The sequence below is a fragment of the Manis pentadactyla genome, chromosome 13 (assembly GCF_030020395.1).
Source record: "Manis pentadactyla isolate mManPen7 chromosome 13, mManPen7.hap1, whole genome shotgun sequence".
Lineage (NCBI taxonomy): Eukaryota > Metazoa > Chordata > Mammalia > Pholidota > Manidae > Manis > Manis pentadactyla.
The window spans coordinates 27133681-27155570 of record NC_080031.1 but is presented as its reverse complement, the minus strand read 5'-3'; the positions used below and the strand labels follow the sequence as shown (position 1 = coordinate 27155570).

At 33.9% G+C, this 21890-nt stretch overlaps 1 protein-coding gene across 1 annotated transcript in view; it reads right to left on the bottom strand.

Moving 5' to 3' along the window:
- CNTN5 (contactin 5) overlaps positions 1-21890 on the bottom strand; it is a 1238002-nt gene that overhangs the window by 312518 nt on the left and 903594 nt on the right. The window contains exon 8 of the mRNA XM_036902818.2: positions 4255-4458. Within this exon, the coding sequence (XP_036758713.2) occupies positions 4255-4458 (204 nt within the window). The remainder of the gene's footprint in view (positions 1-4254; positions 4459-21890) is intronic.

The window sequence follows — 21890 nt, the reverse complement described above, 5'->3', positions numbered from 1 at the left end:
TTTTATTTTCAGACTAAGTTTTTAATATATGCCACCTACCTGGGAAAACATTTGGGAATATGTCCTTCTTATGAAAATACTTTTCAATTTTTTTGGAAAAGAGATTAAATAGTTATACGAAAGTTTTTGAATTAAGAATGATTGCAGTCTAAACTATGACTTTTTTGGAGTACTATTAAAAATTTCCTATTTTTCACACATTATCCTAGTATGAATTCTGTAACTATTCAATAAGCTCAATAATATTTGATAGACACTGTTAATGTAGAATTGTGTGCAAACGTTAAGTCTTGAGTAGGTTGGAAGTTGGTGGGAGTTTCCTGTTTGTCAAATTGCTTCCCTTCTGACATAGGGCTGGAGAATGGCTGGGTGAGGTGACAGCTGTTTCAGTGTAAGGGCAAAGACCTGGCTGTCAGTCTGCAGACACCCAAATGCTAGAACGAGAGGTTCTGTATCATGTGTCACTATTTCACTATTCACATTAGGAACTTTGGTTTTCCATGTAAAGTGCATTTATATCATTGAGCCATGTCCTTTGGTTATTTGCACATAGGCCTGTGGAAGGGAAGGGATTCGATATTTCACTCAAAACATTGTTCAACATACGTATCTTCGATCCTGCTTTGTTCAGTCCCATTTCTTATGCCTCCCCTAACCCCTCAACCACCCACACACATTAGCTAACTTTGATTTCAGAGTTTTTTCAGGCTTCCACTGGGTACATGGTCATTAGCTTCTTCTTCAGACCCCTTAAACGTTATTCTGTTTTAGTTTTCTCCACCTATGTACTCCTTTAATTCACATCCTTCCTTATTCTTGCAGAAATAAATCAAAATGTCTCATTGGCAGTGAAATGCTCCCTCTCTTTCAACATTTCACTGATGATACAAATTTCTTCCTTTAGGGCCTCAGAAGAGGGACAGACAATACATGCACATGGTCCACCATTCTGAGCTGCATGCTTACTTCCTCTTGTTAAAACATTGATTTCATTGCCATCCTGGACCCTACATTACTGTTTTCTTATTATCTCTCTGACTTCTCCTTCTTATTATCTTTTGAAGGATTTTTATTTGCTCTCCTTCCAATGCAATTTGGATTATATATATATATAATGGGGGAGGATAGAAGGAGCATGTGTATACTTACAATATGTATACTTATAATAGTCAAGAGTTAGTGTCTAAATTTGATTAAACACAAAATGTAGATATCTCTATGCATTATGTGAGAACCTCATGAAGAAAAAAAGAAGTTGAAAAGTTGGCTCTCAGGGGTGGGGTTACAGGAGAGGCAAGCATGCGGGGTTTTTATTTTTTTTCATCAGTACTTATAAACCACTACATTCATTTGCTATGGGTGTATTACTATGATAAAAATAAACATTGGTGGAAAAATAACCGCCATGGAAATAATGACCTTAGATAATTTACAGAAAGAAGAAATGTGAATTTTCTAACTTCTCTTACAAAATCTTAAATAAGACTGTCATTGAACAACATAATTAAAATTTAGCAGGTGTTTTCCACCTGTTTCTTTTTAACTTAAATGTTAACTTTAAAATAACAGTTGGTTTTACTTATTTGTATTTGCCTTACTGGTCTTTTCATATAGTACTGCTCAAATAATTATTTTTTTGAAAATATAGATGTTCACAAAAGAAAAAATGTAGTTAACAATGTCAACTGCTTCAGTAAATTCAATTAATATGATGCCTAGAAAATGTCTTTTTAGTAGATATAAAATTGGTTGTATAAGAAACAATGACTACTGTACAATCTTTTGTGATGACCAGAGGGAAAGAAAATCAATAGTCAGTGATGGAGGGATTGGTGCTAATAAGAGGAGGGGCAGTATAGTAATTCTATTGAAATAGGATAGGGGAAGAACTGTATGGATGGGGATGTAGCGAGATTGGAGTTTTGTTAGTAGGAAAATGAATTTGATAACATAGTTTTTGTGATGTGCTTGTGGTGCAGGAGTCTGGCTTAAGGACAGCACAGAACCTTCTGAAACCTTTGGAAGAGTTGCAGATGAACCAGCCACAGAAACATAGGAGGACAGAGTGGCATTGTGAAGTCCCTCTCAAGTTGGTGACCATGAATCCATGGTGGGTGTTACCCTCTGGCAGCTCTCAGCTCCTCAAGGCACTCACAGATTCAGAGTACTGTTGAATTCATTGGGAGATGGGGTTTGCCAAACAAGAGCAGTAGAAGACAAAAGGAGAAGGGAGTTTAAATAGAAGCAAAAACTTTTTTCTATTTATTCTTGGGGTGTTTGACTGCAGAACATAGAAGACAAAGTTAAGTGATACATGTGGGCCATGAAATAATGAAAGAAGTAGAAGAGACTGTTAATGGGTACTGAAATTTCGTATTACTAGTGAAAGAGGTATCCGCTCTTGGATTCTGACTTAGGCATCTCCCCTGCAGTGGCCAGTGTAATGCTGAGGTCTATTATGTGCAAAGAAAGCAGAGGACCTTCCTCAACCTCAGCCAGTATCCAAGAGTACAGTATTACTACACAAATGAAAGATAAATGGAACTAGTGATTGGCCAGTCAGCAACACATTATAATTTTCAGACAAAGATGCTTTACATTTTTAAGGAATCAATGAGAAAATGATTGGAAATTTTATAGAAATGACTTATAATCACTTTAATTCTAAGATTTTAACTAGATAAATTTTAAAAATGCATTATCTATTTCCTTTTTTGTATTCATCCCAGAGACATTCTTATATATAATCTTAAAGTTGGCATAATATATACATAATGACCGCCTTAATTACAGTGATAGAATGCACAATGATGAGTTTTAAATATATTTCTGTAGTCTAGCCCTCTCTTACGTGATTAGGCATATATATATCTAGCCCCCTCTTATTTGTATTAGACATATACACCTGCATATTTCCACCTGGATTTCTCATAAAAATCTCATCATATCTAAAGCTGAATTCCTTATGCTCATCAGTTCCTCAAGCTACTCCTTCATCTGCTCTCTCTTCTTGTGAAGAGAATCATCACCCATTCAATGAACTACACCAGTGCTTCCTTCTTCTCCAGAGCCCTATATTTCATTAATCATTAAATCCTCGTAATTATACCCCCTTAATATCCCAGATGTATTTCCTGCCCTCCAGCGCAGTGAGTACTGCTTTCATACTGTCCCTCATCACTTCCTGGCTGGTTTGCTTCAGCAGCCTCTGAATTGGTTTGTCAATTTCCATCCTTGTTTCTCACCTACTCTTTCATGCATTACCTAGCTGTATGACCTTGGACAGGTCTCTAATATTGATTTTCTCATCTCTAAAATAAATATTTCCTTTGTACTCTCTACCTGTAGGACTGTTACAGATAGATAGATTGATAGAGATATATTACATATGTTTATATATCATATGTATGTCTAGATATATAAGATGAGAAACTATGTAGTAAGCAAAAGTCTTGTGATATAATTCTGGCCATACATTCCAGCAGGATGTATTTTAAAACTAAGTATGTAAAAGAGTAGTATTGAAAAAGACTATTTTTTAAGCTTCACACTCAGTCAGAATTCTCAAGCTCATTTCTTAATACCTTCATAGATTTTTTATTGCATGGCAGAGCAAGCCACATATCATATATCAACTGTAATATAGCATATGACTTCTTTAATGCAATACTTAACTGTAAATGTCTATAACTACAAATGAGGTCTTTAAATTTGAAGATACTTGAGATAGATGGCAATACCTATAATTATAAAATCATAATTTCTGCCTGAATTGCACTCAAAAGTTAAGGTTCCAACTGCTCCTGTTATTGGGAAAGTAATAATAACAATTATACCTGCACCATGAAGTATTAAAAGCTGAGCATTCAATTTGAAGGTAGCTGAAATAAGAAAGTATGAGAAGTGGACCTATAAAATGCTTGAAATTCATACACATATGTTATATAGAGTCACTAAAGAGCAAAGAAGAGAACTGGAGACTTTATTACAGTTCCTCTTTTCAGATTCTCCCTTTCTTTTTGGTATTAGGGTAGCATTATGGTTCATTTTTCTCATCTATAAATCATCACTTTACAATGGTAAAATTTTTATTCTAAGGTATGCATAATTTCAGACTAAAAATGAGTTTCTAAATATGGCAAATGACGTTTTATTTAGTTTGTACTAGGTGGAAGTGCTTACAGAAATCCTAATGAATCTTTCTTTTTCACATCTTACGTTTATGAACATTTTAATTCAGGCCTTGCAACTTACCATCATTACGTAGAGTGAGTGGTGTTGGAGGACTAAGTACTCGAGCATTTGTCACTGTGTTTTTCACCAGACAAATATAGCTGCCAACATCTGATGTTTGGACTTTAGAAATGTAAAGGTTGCCTGTCTCCTGGGAAATGAACCGCCGGCTGTCTTCCACCACAAAGGAAGGGAACTCGTTAAATACCCAGCTGTAGATGATCTCTGAAAATACACAAAATTCAATTGTTGAAAGACACAGATGATTTTATTAATAGTTAAAGTTCAAACAACAAAGCTACTTAGTGTTAGTTATAATTCAGATCTCTATATAATTTAATATTTTATGTTCAATTATATAGATCCAGATAACCATATAATTTAATATTTTATGTTTCTAAGGGCTGTTCTTAGTGATTACAGAAAAATATGAAATATTTCTTAAGGATACTTAGCCTTTATCTACCCATCCATTCATTCATTCAATTCTAGTGTGTGTCAAATGTGTATTATATGACTGGGACTATTATGGCACTGAAATTCAAAAGATGAGAGAGACAATTCCATTCTCAAAGATCAGTCTAATGGGAGAGATTTACCTAAACCTATGGAACAATGTGGAATAAAGAAATGGAGATACATATTCTATTGTAAGGAAGGCCTGAAGAGGGGTGCTTAAGCAGTCTTGTTGATCAGTAAATATTTCCTGAGTTAAGGGAGACCTAAGTTACATTCATTTATTCATTTGTTCAATAAATATTGGTTGAAGGTTTCAGTAGGCCAGGCATTATTCTAAGAAAAAAAAAAGTCTATGTTCTCATGGAGGTTTCATTTAGTGCAAAGAAACTGAGAATACACAAACAAATAAGTATATATCAAGTGGTGGTAAGTGCTGTGAAAAAAATTAAAACATGTTAACAGAGCTGGAAAGTGATAGGGGTGAGAAAGATGTGTGAATTTATATTTTAAAAGCTCATTCTGACTGCTGGGTGGAGAGAGGAGACAGTGTGAGGGAAAATCAGGGACCGGGGAAAGGGAAAATGGGGGGAATAATGTCCCCCAGTCTAAGAGGCTACTTTCCAAATATCCATGAAAAATGCAAAAGATTTTCACTAGAATGGTAGTAGTAGGGATAGTAGTGGTGAAGTGTGGAGAAGTGATTGGTTCTGGTAGAAATGTGGCAGCAGAGGTGGCAGAATTTGCTGATGGATTGACTATGAAATGCAAGAACAAGAGAACAGTCAAGGATTAAATTTATATAACTGAGCAACTAGAATGCGTTTGCCTATCCTACAATGGGAAAACTACAAGAAAGAGCAGTTCTTTGGAGATGTGGGTGGCATCAAACCCATTTAATTTTGACAGATTAAATTTAACATAACACCTGGCATTCAGTTAGAGAAATTGAAAAGGCAGTTGTATGTTTTAATATGGAGGCCAAGAGAGAAATCTGTAAAGGTGTTATAAATCTGGGAGTCTTAAAAAGTAAGTTGCAGCTGGCGGGTGAAGAGCGTGTGGGGCGCTGAAGGTATTCCAGCCAGAGGAGACCAGTCAGGAAGGCCATCAGTGCAGGTGTCTGACAGTGTGGATGGACCACCGCAGACAGCTCTGTGTAACTGGAGTGAAAAATCCAAGGAAGGGAATGATATGAGAAGAGGGTGGGAAGACAGGAGTAAATCCAATTACTGAACACAGATTAACATGATATATATGTTATATTAAAAATCTTATGCTCTATCTTTTAGGAAGTGCGACACCACTGGACATTTTCCAACCAAGTCTACATAGATACGGAAGTTAGTTAAATTATACTGAAGATTCTGCAAAGGTTGGATTTAAGTGAGAGTAAGGTTGCAGGAAGAAATAGTAGGTACAATATTGTATAGTGCTTATGAGGGCTGAAGACATCCGAACCAGAAACACGATCATGACAAGGAGAAGATGACTGGTCCAGACAATCTATCAAAGGAAGATAAACGAGCAGGAACACTCCTGTAGCGCCCCTGAGTGACTAGGAAGGGGACATAGAAGTTCAGGATAGAAATCCATGAAGTCAGACCGGTTTAAGGAGAAAGGTAACTGGTTCACTTTCAGGACATTTTGAGTTGGAGGTTGTGAGGCAAATCCAGGTAAGGGGTCCCGGCAATTGGCAGATATAGGTCTGAAGTCCAGGAAAGGAGATCTGTGGTGAAGGTTAAATTTGGGAGTTGTCCGTATATTGGGACAATTAAATCAAGTAAGTAAGTGAAATTAATTAACCAGGAAGAATAGATATGGTAAGAAGATAGCTCCAGGGGAAGTATAAACATTGAAACAAATGTTAGGAAATGTTGAAAGGGTGAGAGAGAAGGAACTGTTCACAAGATTTCAGGGAGAATAAAGAAAATGCAATGTCATCGGTGCTTAACTATCTCAACAAAGCTAAATAAATTCAAATAATGCAAAAGGCCTAATAAAATAAAGGAAAATGTTACTTAAGTTTGGTATTTGGGATATCACTCAATGGCAGTTTGAATAGATGAGTGGGGAATCATAACCAGACTGCTGCTGAGTTGATAGAAGATACAGAAATGGAGACGTTGCATATGGGCCAATAATATTCAAATCTCAGTAGGCGTTAGAATCACCTATGCTGTGGTTAAAAGAGCAGATACCAAAGCTCCCTTTCCCCAGACTACTGTTGCTCAGTAACATTAATTACCTAAGTTTTTATCAAGCTCAGCATGTGATTCTAATATGCAGTGAGGCTTGGGAAGCCCTGTTTTATGTCTTTCTTTCCTTCATTCTTTTACAACTCTCCCTCTCTCCCTCCTTCCCTCCTCCCTTCCTTCCTTCCTCTTTCTCTACCCTCCTCTTCTGTTTCTTTCTATCCAAGTAACTACCTACCTACCATGGGTGTTAAAAATAACATTCATCTCTTTGGTCTACACAGTTTCCAATGGGAAGCCTAGCGTTCAGCGAGCCTTTCTGGATACACAAGCAGAGACTTGAAGATTATCCATCCAGAATGAAATTTATTACAAGTAATTTCAAAATTTTATATATAGCTCAATTAACTTTGAGTAGAATCCTCTCCCAAATATATTACTGTTACTATTTATTTTTTATCTTAACTGCACTTTCAGCCAATAAAATGTGTCCAGTATAGGTAAATAATTGGTTTTCATTAATATGTGTTTGAGAAAGGTGACACCATAGGCTGACTCCTGAGAATGATCAGAAACATTTTCATTGACATCATATTAGGCAGGTGTGCCCTGTACAATCAACTGATGAACATTAAAAATGGTATTTTTCTGTCCAAAAAATCTACCCCCCACATTTTCTTCACTTAGTCCAAATCACTGGGACTTCCAGAGGCAGTGTAGTCAAGTTATGACTTGGCTCTTTACAGGTGGTTTAAATTGAGCAGATATTTAACTAACTTTGAAATTCAGCTTTCTCATTTTAAAAATAAGAAAACTATTACCTATTTCATAAGATTTTAAGTAAGACAATATAATCAGGAGCTTAACACATAATCAATAGTTACACAATATGAAAAATAATATTTCTGTTATTTCCTCCCTCACAAATTATTAGTTAGAAGCTCCTTCTATGTGCTCCATTTAAATACCTTTTAAGATAGTTGAAATGTATTTAAGTTACATTTAATTAATAATTTACTTTAAAATTTACTTTAAAATTTAAAATGCTCTTTTAAAACAGCAAGAGGATCTAAAATAACACTGAAAGAATATTTATTTATTATTAGATCTGTTTTGCATTACAAAATGAGTTGAATGTTGAGTCTAAGCATGATTTTGTCAATATTTATTACTTTTAAAGCATATATTTCAGTTCTAGCAGACACCTGAGAATTTTGAAATGCTGTATTGCATTTTCTTTTTTATAATACCATGCACAATATCAAAACTCAAATATTTTAACAAATATTTTACAAGGCAAACTTTTTTATTAGCAGTTACCCAGCTGGTTGTCTTCAGTCCACTTGATATTTTATCAAGAAGTTATTAATAGTGTCCATGTGGCTTTACTCAAAAAGCAAACCATAGAGTATAACTGAAATATTTTATTCTGTTGTCACAATGCTTAAGTAGACTCTAAATTCAAGGACTTCTCCCATTTAACAATATGGATTCTTCTAATTGTTATAAGAGAGTTTCATTTGTCATTCACAGATATTTTTTATATTTTCCAATTTATTTTAGGTATTCTTGGAGTTATCTCATTTTTTCATTTGTATTACTTGAAATTTTTTGGGAAAAAGCAGTTAGACTAACAATCAGACTATTATTCACTGAAATACTATTTCTGTTATACTGATAGTGTTTATTGAGTCCATGATTTGTAAAATATTTTTAGAATAGTAAAAAATTATTTACGTAGAATAGACGTTTTCTCAAAATTTTACAGGTAAATGAAGCTTGGAGGTTTAGAATGCTTATTTCATTTTTAAAATAGGTTTTCAGTTTTACACAGCAAAGCATTTCACAATCCCAAGAAGGCTAAAATATAGAAATGGTATATAATAGAAAAGCTGACAACTTGAATTTGAACTGGATTTTCAGCCTGTGCCACAAATGAAAATATTGCACTGGGCTTCATTTAAGATAGCTGTTTACTTTCTCTTCTAAGGTTTTTCATTCTCTATTAGCATTTATTTAAGATCTCTTTCAAACTTTACTGTAATAAAAAAGCATTAATTATACTTTTAGTATGCTAGAGTCTGGGAATTATAAAATAATTCAGGAAGATAGTAAAACATAGTTGGCTTTGATGTCATAGTCCTTAGCTTCATGTACCACTTTGTTTCATATCAACTGTGCTTGGCCCTTTAAAATAATTTACTACAGGCTGATTTAATAAGTTTGACCATTTTAATATTACTATTCATTTCAAAAGCATAGTGAGACTAGTTGGCTAATTGTGATTTCCCATTTTCCTAAACTTCTCTTTAAATAATATGTTTAGTGAGATAATTAAAGATGTTTTAGGAGTTCTGGATATGATTGTTCAATGAGTCCTTCCTGTTTGATCAGGCAATGAGTACTTTTTGAGATATCCTATGCATCCTAGGTGTGGGAGTCTCTCTCAAGGACACTTTTGCCCTAACTTCTACCAGGTGGCCCATTTAGGGTGTACCTACTTGGGCTCAATTTTTATGTTAAATTTCACTAGTTCATTTTTGCATTTTTGATGTGTGTTCATTACATTTGGCTAAAAAATCCATGTGCTTTGTCAGCTAGAGTTCTTTTTTTATCTTTCTCTCTGAGTTGGTGAAAGTCATTCTAGCTCACTGAAAGCATAGCCATTATGGACCTACCTTGGTGCACACATTGTTATTCTAACTTCCCTCTCAAGCAGTCTTGAAGGCCTGCTCCTTTCCCAGCATAAATACTCATCCTTAGGCTCCCAGACTTCAGAGTCTATTTCTATGACATAAACAATACACCTGGCTGCCAAGATCTTCTCAGAATTAACACCACACCGAGACTTTAGTTAGGATTTTAGCCCTAGATTTCAGGTCTTGTTAGTTTCTGACACCTGGAGATTTCCTTTTCTTTCTTGTGAGCTTAGCTGTATATTGAAATTTTCTTTATTTTACTCATCATTTCTAAGTTTTGGTAGTAGGAAAGTTTCTAAGTTAGCTTTCTTTGTCTGTTATCCTAATTGAATGTTCAGGTTTTATGGCTTTATACATTGCAAACTTTCAACACAATTGCTGTCATTGATTCAATGTCACAAAACTGACTGCCTTCCTTTGCTTGCCTGACAAATAAGATGATTACTTCTAATATATTATATATTTTCACATCTACAGGGTATAAAAGCAGGAGTGCTCATATGGGCCACAATGCTCGTTTCTCCTAACTGCCGTGTCATTAATGAAAGAAGAGTGAGAAAGAGGAATGAAACTGCATACTGCACTCTCAAAAGTCCTTGAAAACAATTTCAATGAGTAATCATGTGTTATTCATTTCAACATTCTTTCATATAACCACAAGTTAGAAAACAACCATTCTTCTCCCTAATAATATGTGTACCTATCAGAAGCTTTGGATAAAAGGACTCGGAGAGAAGACACTGGATGTAGCATCTGAGTTGTTCAGATTCCATTAATTAATGCAACTCTCCTAGGGAGCCTATTTGCTTTACTCTTGTCACCTATGAAAAAGAAAACTTAAAAATCAGAAACTACTCTGTTTTTATGATATGCTCAATTTCATGGTTTATGGTAAAATTTTTAGTTAATGGGCTGCAATTACTCAAACTCCTGATCTTATCCTTTTCTGGTTATTCCTATAATGTGAGATTTAATGTTATATCTATCAAATAACCATAATTATAATTATTTAATTATAAAAATATAAGTTATTTTAGTTTTTTAAAAAATTGCTTTAGTTTTTTTAAAAATTGCTTATAGTTTGATATATTTTTACTTCAATTTTTCCTAGATGCTTCTTAGTACAGAATATGTCATAAGGGTTTTAATATTTACTAACTGCCTGGTAATCATATATGTTTTCATAATTCCATCATCCAGCATGGTTCCTCTCTTTCTCTGATGAATTAATTGATGTGAACATACTTGAATAGGGGAACTTATAAGTTATTCATGAAAACATTACTGCCTTAAAAATTGGCACTGCAATTATTTTGTTTTTAGAAAGTTTGTAGCATTTTGTGATTGGGGGTTAATGGCATGAAGGAAATTGTGGAGAATCGTCCTATTAACTATCCCTCATTACTGAGCATAATGGGATACAATTTGAAATATCTCTATACATTGCTGATTTATACTTTCTTTGTGATAGAAACTGTCACTATTAGCCACATCAGCTAACTCTTGGCAGGGCACAGACTAAATCTACTTCCTTCATAAGTCTATCATTACAACCCAATAGGATGCCTGGCTTACAATTGCTCAATAACTTGATGAATCAATGAATAATTAAGATAAAAATTATCCATCTATTTATTTTTATAAATCTCTAAATTTTAGGAGCAAGAGTGAATTATTTTTACATTTTAAACTTCATTGCAAATTTTCTAAGCTCTAGATAGACTTATTTTGGCCTTGAGCATAAGTCAAGATGTTTGACATTGGGCTCAATACAATTTTTTGAGTTTACTATGAGTCAGACACTTTACATATTTTTCCACTTCTACACAGACACACACACACACACACACACACACACACACACACACACACCACACACAATTATAAGGCAACATTGTGAGTAAATAAGACCAGGGACTTTGAAATCCCTAAGACCAAAGTTTCAGAGACGGCTGCATCATCTACTGACTAGGTACCTTTGAGCAATTTTACTAAAGCCTTAGTCTTCTCAAATGTAAAATGCAATTAATGGAGGAAACTATTGGTTAAATGAGATGTTACATATAAGTTGGTACTATATGACTATATGTAGTTGGTTGTTACCATTACAGTCATCTTCTGTGTCAAAGATCTGAGGCTTAAATAGGCAAAGGAACAAATGGAAAGTTAACAGATAATAAGTTTCAGGAGAAAAATTCAAATTTGTCTGACTCACTCTAACCCTATATTTTATCATATCATAGTATGTAAATTGTTATATTCTAATCTTTCTGAACCTCATTTTCAGTGTCTATAAAATGGGACAGTAATGTCAATATTTTATGGTTGTGCTGAGGATTATGTAAGCCACTTAAATGAGAGTATTCAAAATACAGGAACTAGTCAGGTAAGGTAGCTGCTCGATCAGGATAAATGACTTAGTATAATGCAGGATTTGGTACAATGCAGATTCACCTTAAGCCTTGTACAACTGGATTTAATTTCTATGAGTGTCAAAAGTTTTACCTATAAAACATAGCCAAAGACAAGGATCCTGTGATTAACAATAGAATAAAGCTGTCTAACTGACACTTGGCTAGTGCTGAGAGAATGATGATATTTTTAAAGATGTTATGAAGAATACAAGAGAGAATATTTGTCATATGTTAAAAAAGTGAAATAAACTTAGAACAAAAACAGGCTGCATTGTTACATTAAATTTCAGTTATCTTGGTTGAACAAAACAAAGCACTAATTCTCCCTTTTTTTTTAGTTTTTGAGACATGTATTTTCATTGTTTGATACCTAGATTTAGAAGCAGTAGTTTTGCTTCAAAATTGTAATATGGCACCAAGACAGAATAAAATTTTATATGCATATAATTCAAAACACCTTTAGCAAAATAAAAGATTAAGAAAAGAATATTTATAATAGAAACAATAGGAAACTGGCATTTTCTCAATTTCCACAACTCAAATGAATCTAAGTAAGTGAATTCCAAGTTAAATAGAGTTCAAGTGATTACACTCTTTGTGTGACAGTAGCTATTTTTATTTTCTCTATGGAATGCTTCACACTACAAAGGACTTTTTTATCGCAGGAGCCCTGTGTCTAGATAAAAGGTCATTGCTAACTCCTTTCAAAATGCAACCTAAATTTCTTGCTTTGCTAAGGGGTTTTAAAATTATTTTTACTGAGTTGTAAACTCCATCATGTCAAGGACCAGCATTTACTCAACAGTGTGCGGTAGTCCGTGGCACAAGTTCAATTTAGGCTTTGAACTTCGCATTAAAAAGTATTCACTCTAGATTTCCCACAATTCATTTGTTAAAGCCCACAGATCCCAGCCCGTAATCAACAACAGAATATGTGTATTCTATAATTGTGCCAGGGAATATGACCTTGATGTGCTTATCAAAACTATGAAGAGCTTAACTTGAAGAAAAGGCACACATGCAGAACTGGAGGAAGACTGTGTAGTCCATCCATTAGACATGACAAGGTAATTTATAAGTTTATCCTCATTAAAGCAGAACATTGGATGTCTTAATAATAAAAACAGCAACACAGTGAACATTTATTGTCTTAGGTCAGTTTCCTATAGAGTCTGGAAGGGGATTCTTTTGATTGTGATTTATTGATGGACTATTCCCAGGAGAAGAAATTAAGGGAAACAGGAAAGGGGAAGGAAAAAGAAAAATAAACCTAAGCAAGGATGTGGTCCTTGCCAGAAGGATGTGACCTCTGTCAGATATTAATTTAAAACTAAACCTACTTGTTTCTCAGGAACACAAATTTCACTGCAGAGCTGATGAGTAAGGCCGTGGAAGGTAAGCATTTTCAGCCTATAGTACACTCCCCTCCTGCATCGGTTGGTTTTTGGTGGCTGGCTGGGGAAGGAGAGGTGCATTTAGGGCAGGGAGCACAGTTCCCTAAGTAAGGGAAATTCTCTGGAAAAAGGGCAGCTGCCAGTGGACACTGCAACCAGGTGAAGAGGATCTGGCTATGGCACTGATAGGCTCTAGTAAATCTGATAGCATTTAGTACGTACCAGTGTGCTCTATGTATATTTATCTAATCCTTACAGAGATAGGTAGCTCCATTTTACAGATGAGGAAATATGATACAGAGATCAAAACTTTATCAATAATTCTTAACAAGTATAGATCTTTATTTAAAAAATGAAAAACCTAATTAATAGTGGTTTCAAGTATTTATTAGATTGAGTTCTATATGTGACAGTGTCTCATTTTGCCAATTAAACTTTGATGCAGCAAATAGCAACTAATCAGAGCAGTGTCTAAATCTCACTTACCAGACAAGAGCAGGTTTCTGAATACTCCTAGTAGCCATTGAGTCACACTCTAATTAAACTGTGTCTCAAGGCCACACGAGTCTTAACTACATAAAATGGTAAGGATGAGTCCTGCTGGATTAGAAATCTACTGTAAAAGGGCAGCACAGGGTGACTGAAATGCAGATGCTCAAAGGGGTAAAACTGTATTACTGCATGACTACACATGGACACTTATTCCTGATCTCTTCTGTTATAAGGATTTACACAGTTTTCCAAATGTTTACCCCCAAAATAGTCCCATACATTAAAATTTTAAATTATCCAGTATTTTCTGCAATTAACAGGAGTCCACAAGATGGCAGTGCGAGATGAGCAGAAAGCATTTTCTTGGACAATCTTCCAAAGGGAGGAAAATGGAAACCTTGGCTAGAAAACTAAACTTTTTTCATTTTTCTTTGTTTTATTTAGTAATATATTATCTTTGATCCAAAAGATATCTGTCATTTTTATAGAACTAAAATAATTAAGTTTTAATTTGGCTTTATGTATTGAAAGCAAAAGCAAAATTCATAAGGTAAGCATTCAAACATTTTTCTTTGACAGGTAATTTTCAAAAGGTATCTTCTTTTAACTTCATGCTATTCAAATTTTAGTGTAGATTTGAAGATTTATTGCAAGATAAATTAACAGAAATTAACATGAGTTTTATAAATATCCCCCTTCTGTTAGGTGAGCCACAGAGGACAAAACCCTCTATGGTTGTGATTTGCCTGAATTTTACATGTTGAGTATGGAATTTTGGTTGCTTTTGGGTTACATTTATCATGTAGGTGCAGGAGAGAACCTTCAGGTAAGATAAATTATTATAACAAGATTGTCCTCTGCTCAAATTCTTACACTCAATGTAATTTTTCATAAATGTTCTTTGTGCTTTTATGACTTAACTAATGCTCATTCATCCTCCAGGCAAATCTTTAATGAAGGTAATTTATTTGTCACATTGCCATGCACCATGTAGAAATAGTGGGTATTTTCTATTTATCAAGAGTCACTGAAATGGTTTATTTTCTGCTCTGGGGTTTTGACCCTATGGTTCACATGCTTCAGAAAAAACTTCCTAATCATAAAATGCCTATTTATCTATGTTGATATGCAATCACTGTAATACATCTTCAAATTTCTATTGATATGAATTCACATGACAAAGAACTTTCAGCTAAACCTTTTTTTAGTTGATTTCTTTAAACAAAATGAAAAGCTGGCATGAGTTATATTAAAATATAAATGTTCAAGCACTATTCAGAATTTATTCTTTCTAATTCTGCATGGGATTTTTCTGCAAAACTCAGATAGTTTTTGGTTGCTATAATTATGTTTGTATCTTCAGCCTTCATACAGTTAATCTCTTCAAATTTTCATCAAAATGTATTTACAAACTAGACATTATAATATAGTCCAGGATTGAATAATAAGGGCTGTAAGCAGTTAAAGAGCACAAAAAAACAAAACAAAAAAACAGGAATATGCCTTTTAAAAAATGGATGTATTTAATGTAATTAATAGTGGATATTATTTTGAGCTTTTTTATTTATGCTATATATGAATATTAGATATTCAGAGATACATGGCATGCATATACTAAGAAAATAAAGATTTGAATGGAAAACAGTGTTGATTCTCCCTGCTTCAATTATTTTTCCATATTTTCCCTTTTGTTCTTATTTATTTGCCAGAAAGTTTTCCAGACTTCAGTTTTCCAACACGCTTTTCTTTGATAAGTTCCCATACTGCCTTAATCTTTAACACTTCTTCTAATTACTGAATATTAGAAGGGATTTACTTCTTAAAAACCAAATTTTTCAGACTTCTTTGTTGATTATTGACTACTGAGATGTGTTCTGTGTATTCTCCCTAAGTATGGATTCTATGATATATTTTTCCCTCCAAACCTCTGTTTCTAGTTTGTTGGTTCATTGATAATTCTGGTGATTGACTCACTGATACTTTCCCAAATCAGAAGACTACTATGAATGATAATAGCTGAAATGAAAATAATATAATTTTCTCAAAACCCTAGAGGGTTAAACAATATCATAGTTTTAGAAATAGGAAAACTATGTCTGTTGGTATTACTGCAATTTCAAGAATACAAATCAGTTGTTTAGTGGGTAAACTTTCTCAGAAACCACTGATGTAGGAACTCACTGCTAAAGGTGAAAATGAGGGATTCTGATTTACAGTAATCACCCAAAAACACTGCGATTGTACACAAACTGCTTAAATGGAAATCAAGAAATATCAGGATACATCATATCAGAAAATGGATAAAGCAGGAAGATAGAATTTTTTCTAATGCTAGTACTTATCGCTTATTTTTAGTGGAAAGGAAAAGCTTAAAATATTGGTGGTACTAACAGGAGTCATGTCATAGCAGAGTGAAATGACACGCATATTCAGTCCACAGGTTCCTATTCTAATAAGTACAACTGTGCAAGAACTGAGCCACATAGCACTTGGCTGAGTGACCACATGCATAAGTGTAAGGTAACTCGGCACCATGGAAAAATTATGGACTTCATAGCATTGCAAAAATGTGTTTGAATCTTTGCCCCATCACCTAGTGGCTATGCAGTCTTCAGCTGATTACTTAACTTCAGCTCTGCTTATTCATGTACGAAATAATTATAATGACATCTAGCTTATAGGATTTGAGAGAACTTCCAGAAGAAATGTTAACAGAATTTCAGGACTATAGTAGGTGTTCATAAATGCTCATCATATGTAAAATTAATATTTATATGTGCTTATGTGTACATATGTTTTATATTTACCCTCTTCGAAGAAACAATCTAGTAGTCATTTTAAAAATCTCATAAAACATTTCTTCTACTTAAGAATGCATTTATATATAAAAGGGTTTGACTTTGTATGTCAGCAATATACCCATGTGCTATTCTTATTCCAATTTATTAAGCAACAATATATAGATTATGCAGAATTCAAATACCTGTAAACTTTATACAATATGTCGCTCTGCAATTTTTACATCTCACATCAAACTGGAGTTTAGGAGTAATTCAACTCCTATTCATTCCACTTGCCTACCAGTAGACCTTAAGGGGTTCTTTTGTGTGAAATTTTTTCAGGGAATTTCATATCTATTACATTCCTCTCTGCTCTTACACTTCAACCCATCTGTTTCTTAACATCAGATGTTATCCCCCACTCTTCAGTCATCAATGCTTCATCTTAGATAAGGTGATTCTTTAATCAATACGTCTCTTATAATGTTATTTTCCTGGACTAGCATTCATTCCCACCTTCCTGTACCTAGACACAGGCCAAGTGCAAACGGAATTTTCTTGAAGAGGTCTTCAGTAGTCATTTTAATTTGCAATTAACCCTTCTTTTCTGAAATTCCATAGACATCTCATTAATTTGTGCCCTGATTTACTTGGAACAGTGATAATTCACACCATTTTCCCCAGCAAGATTATTAACAGTCCACCTTTTCACTCTCAAAATATTCCAGTTTAGATATTAAATACATCATATGATCCCCTTACTCCTCGTTATCTACACAACATAGTCCCCTTGCACTGGCACTATGTTCTCTGTTTTGTGTGAATATATAGTCTCCCCTACCAGATTATACAATCATCTAGAGCAGGGCTCTGTCATAAGTTTACTGTGCAAATGTAGCATCCATTTAAAAACCAAAAATACTTAAATTAATTTTTCTGTAGAAACTTTAAAAAGTATGTTATGTTGCCACTAAAGATAGTCAGGATATTTTGAGTTGTCCAAAGGTATTATTGCATACCATTGCTCTTATCATCTAAAATAGTTTCCAACTCATTAAAGTGCCCAGTGAGCAGTCTATAAATCCTTTTCTGATGACAAATGCAGTGTTTTGTTGTTTCACCATTAGTGAGATAACATTTTTTCTAATATTATTTCTTCAACCCTTGGGAATAAAATAGAGCTTCAAAATCCTGTAAGGCCCTATGTGAAAATACACCTGGATATCTCTTAACCTTAACACTGTCTGTCCTTTCTTTAATCCACCCAGCTACACTGGGCTTCTTGCTCTTTATTTTCAACTTAAGATGTGTGGATTAGTTTTTATCTTAGCCACAAACTCCCTTGCCCCAGATGCTGGTGTGCTTACTACTTAACTTCTTTTAGGTCTCTGCTCAAATGACTCCCTCTGGGAGGTTTTTTCTGATCAACTCACCTAAACCAGCTCTATCAATGATCTTCCTCTCCTTCTCTCACTCTTTCTCTCTCTCTATACACACACACACAAACACACACACAAACACACACCCCTACATACACACATACACATAGTTAGTATTGTTTGTTTGCTTGCCTTCTGCACCTCAGTGTGAGTTTTCCCAAATCAGGAACCTTACCTATTTTGTTCACTGCCATATACCTCAGTATTGGGAAAAGTGGCCAGCATGCAGTAACTAATTGATGAATGAATAGAGAATGAACATAATAATGAAAATATTTCCTACCACATGTCATAACATAAATCTCCTATAAATTAAGATATTTGTTACAGTTTTCCCCTTTATATAATGATAAATAAGATATTAAACTTACTTATGAAGTTTTCTCAGAACCCTTGAGGATGCATGAATTCTATTATATATAATTCTATATATATTCTATTACATATAATCTATATATATGTAGATACGTCCAAGACCTGAATAAATACCAGTATTCTAGTCAGTTAGCAGGGTTATATAGTCATTTAGGTTAGCATAAAGTAAATAAAATTTGTAGAATTTAATATACATATAAGTAAACATTTATAAGTATAAAAATATTAGTTGTTTTCACACGTTGGAAGTGGAAGAGAAAATGAATGAAACAAGAATGAGGAGAACCTATAAGTACAGTTCTTAGTTAAATTTTTTTGTGTTGTGTATTTCTTTCAAGACTACTGATTCAAAGTTTATGGTGAAACCTTGTTAAGAAAAATCAGGTCATCCTTGCTTCTTTATTAGATCTTTTGCTATCAAACCTCCATTTTGGGATTTCTGTCTCTTTGTATAGTTTTTGCATTATTGCTTTTAACGCAGCCTGAGCTTTTACTTTAATTGCAAAGAAAGACTGTCAAAATGAATGCTTTAATTTATCCAGGGAGAAAACACACGTTTTGCAGTGGTAGATCTTTTCTGTAGAATGGCAGCAACGCAGCACTGATGTTATTAACTCTCTAATGTAGTCCACAGATAGGACTGCCACTATTTTGAAGCACAGCATGACAGCTATGCTTTATATGTGGACAAGCACTCTCCTACAACAAGATTTCCATCAGTGATCATGTCAGGGGAAAATATAAAAATGCACATGTGGAAGGTGACCAAGGATATCCTAATGATGTTGACATTGTTCTAATTCTATGCCTAAGTGAATACTTCATGATTAGATAGTGTAGTAGTATCTTTATGAGAACACCAGGGTGCTGGTCCATATGGGGCCATTCCAATTTTAATAACATTGATACCATACTCTTATTTGCTCATATCCTATGGCTTTCTTTTCCAATTTTATTTTTGTCAAATGGTGGTTCATTAGTTTCTTTAGTGTCTTTATATCTAAGGGTGAGTACTCTCCAGTAATACAAATATTTTGAGAATCTAAAATAAAGAGTACAAATTGTATAATCTTATTACTAATATTATCTTAATGCTGTAAGCTTCCTATTATCTAGATCTAGGTTTCTGACTGTCAGCATTGTTGCCTTTTGGGGCCAGATAATTGTGAGAGACAGTTCTGAGCACTGCAGGATGTTTACTAGCATCCCTGGCCTCCACACTCTACCCACTACACGCTACTCTCTAGTCCTTCCCACCCACCCTCTTCCACACACGCGCATGCACACTGGTTGTGATGATCAAAAATGCCCAAGATATTGCCAAATATCCCCTGGGTGGGGGAACTCAGCCCTCTTTTAGACGACTGGTCTAGATTAATCTAAAAGTATTATTCTGATTAACCAATCATCTGAGTTATTTGGTGATGTTATATTTCAGTCTATTTCATTTTATGAATAATTAGAGAGAGATACTGAAGCTAGCAGCCTTAATTTCAGTTTTCATTTTCTCTTTTAGGGCAGATAATAAATACTTCATTCATGATTTTAATTACATAACGTTCCTGTACATACTAGGTACTCAGTACAAGTTGAATTGGATTAGAATTTGGACACAAACATATTCATAGCATAAAAGTATAAGGAACATTATCTACTTTTAATTTAATGACTCAAAATACATCTTAATTTGTTGATAATGTTTCAGGCCATTATTTCTACTCATTTTCAAAGTAATTGAAAAAGATTTCAGAACCTGGGTTGACTATATATTGACTCAATGACACAACACGGACACTCACAGATTGTAATTTTTCTCCTTACATAAAAGCATATAGGTATATAGATGAAAGCATAGTTACATGAGTTTTCCAGTTTGATTTTACTTCCTATCAAACTGGAAAACTCATGTAACTATGCTTTCATCTATATACCTATATGCTTGCAAACATACAGACTCATAAATTATGTGTGAAATCTGAAACAATGCATTTAATTTACTTCCTTTTACTCAATCATTTGAGGTTACCTTTTTCCCTATTTTTAAAAATAATGAAATACATATTTCCAGAACATTTTTGATTGAATTAAAATGAAACCCATATAAATTAATTCAAGATAATGGAAACAAAATGCAAATTTATACTTGATATAATATAGGAGGAGGAAACAGTTTGCATGAATATTTAAAATACTTGAGGTCTGAGCTAAACAGAGAAGAAAGAAATTGGTTTCTTATATTGTTAGAGTAATTTCCAGATTATTAAATCACTGCTTTAAGGCATTTTATTGGCATGGCTTAATAGATTCCATATTTTTAGTACTTTTTTTAAAGTATAGAAATCACTATAGAAACACTGGATGGCTAATAAATCAGTTCAGTGAAAGGTAGTCTATTCTGGGCAAAACTAGACAAAAGTCAGTGTTTACCAAGAGACATTCTAAGAACTCACAATCTAAAATGAGTGAAATCATGCACATACCAATTCAGATACAAGGCAGACAAACTCTCTCAGATTTCCAGTTCTTAACTTTTTAAACCTTGCCTTCACTACTTATACTTTATGTAATAACCTTGGACAAGTTATTGAGTATTCCTCAGGTTTGTAGCCCTGTTTGAAAATGAAGATATGCTTTCCTTAAGATTATTTTGTAAACACTAAATATAAACTACTTAAGTAAAGTAATAGCTTGATGTTGGGGCCTGGAAAGAATTCACTAAATGAAATTATGTTATTTATTTAGACTACCTTTCAGATACAGATTTTTGAAACAGGACTAATCTACATATGAGGACAAAAATTCCAAGGTTATCCTAACTCAACTGGCATTGAGTAACCTATTTTCTCCTGTCTGACATGGATTAAAATAATTCAGGGCTATTAATAGCTTCTTTCGCTTCCCATCATATGCCTTATTTCCCTAAGGAAATACAAGATTCAATTGTTCCAAAGAACAAAATTTTCTTTTAATTGTCACATAGTGTTTTAGTACCTATTAAACACTTACCAAATGCCAGGCATTCTGCTAAGCAATCTCCATTATTTGTAATAATACAATTGGTTATTTCAATTTTATAGAATTGAAACTAAGGATAAATAAAAATAGGTAGTCTTATTTGTTTGTTTGGTTTTGTTTCTGTACAAACAGAGAGAAAGGGACATGTATATAGTTACAGCCAGAAACTTAGGAAGTAATTTAAACTGTGAATACTTCCCTGATACAGGGAACCTCTTGGCTTGACTTGCTACAGTTTTGGTAACTCTAAGTCTTCGGATAGAAACTATATTAATACAAATCATACCCCTTCCTCCATAAATCATTCAAAATCTAAATTATTTGTGTATTTCTTTTATTGGAACTCATTCTTAGAAAAAGAGAATGTTTATTGTAAAAACTTTAGAGACCACTTGCATGAT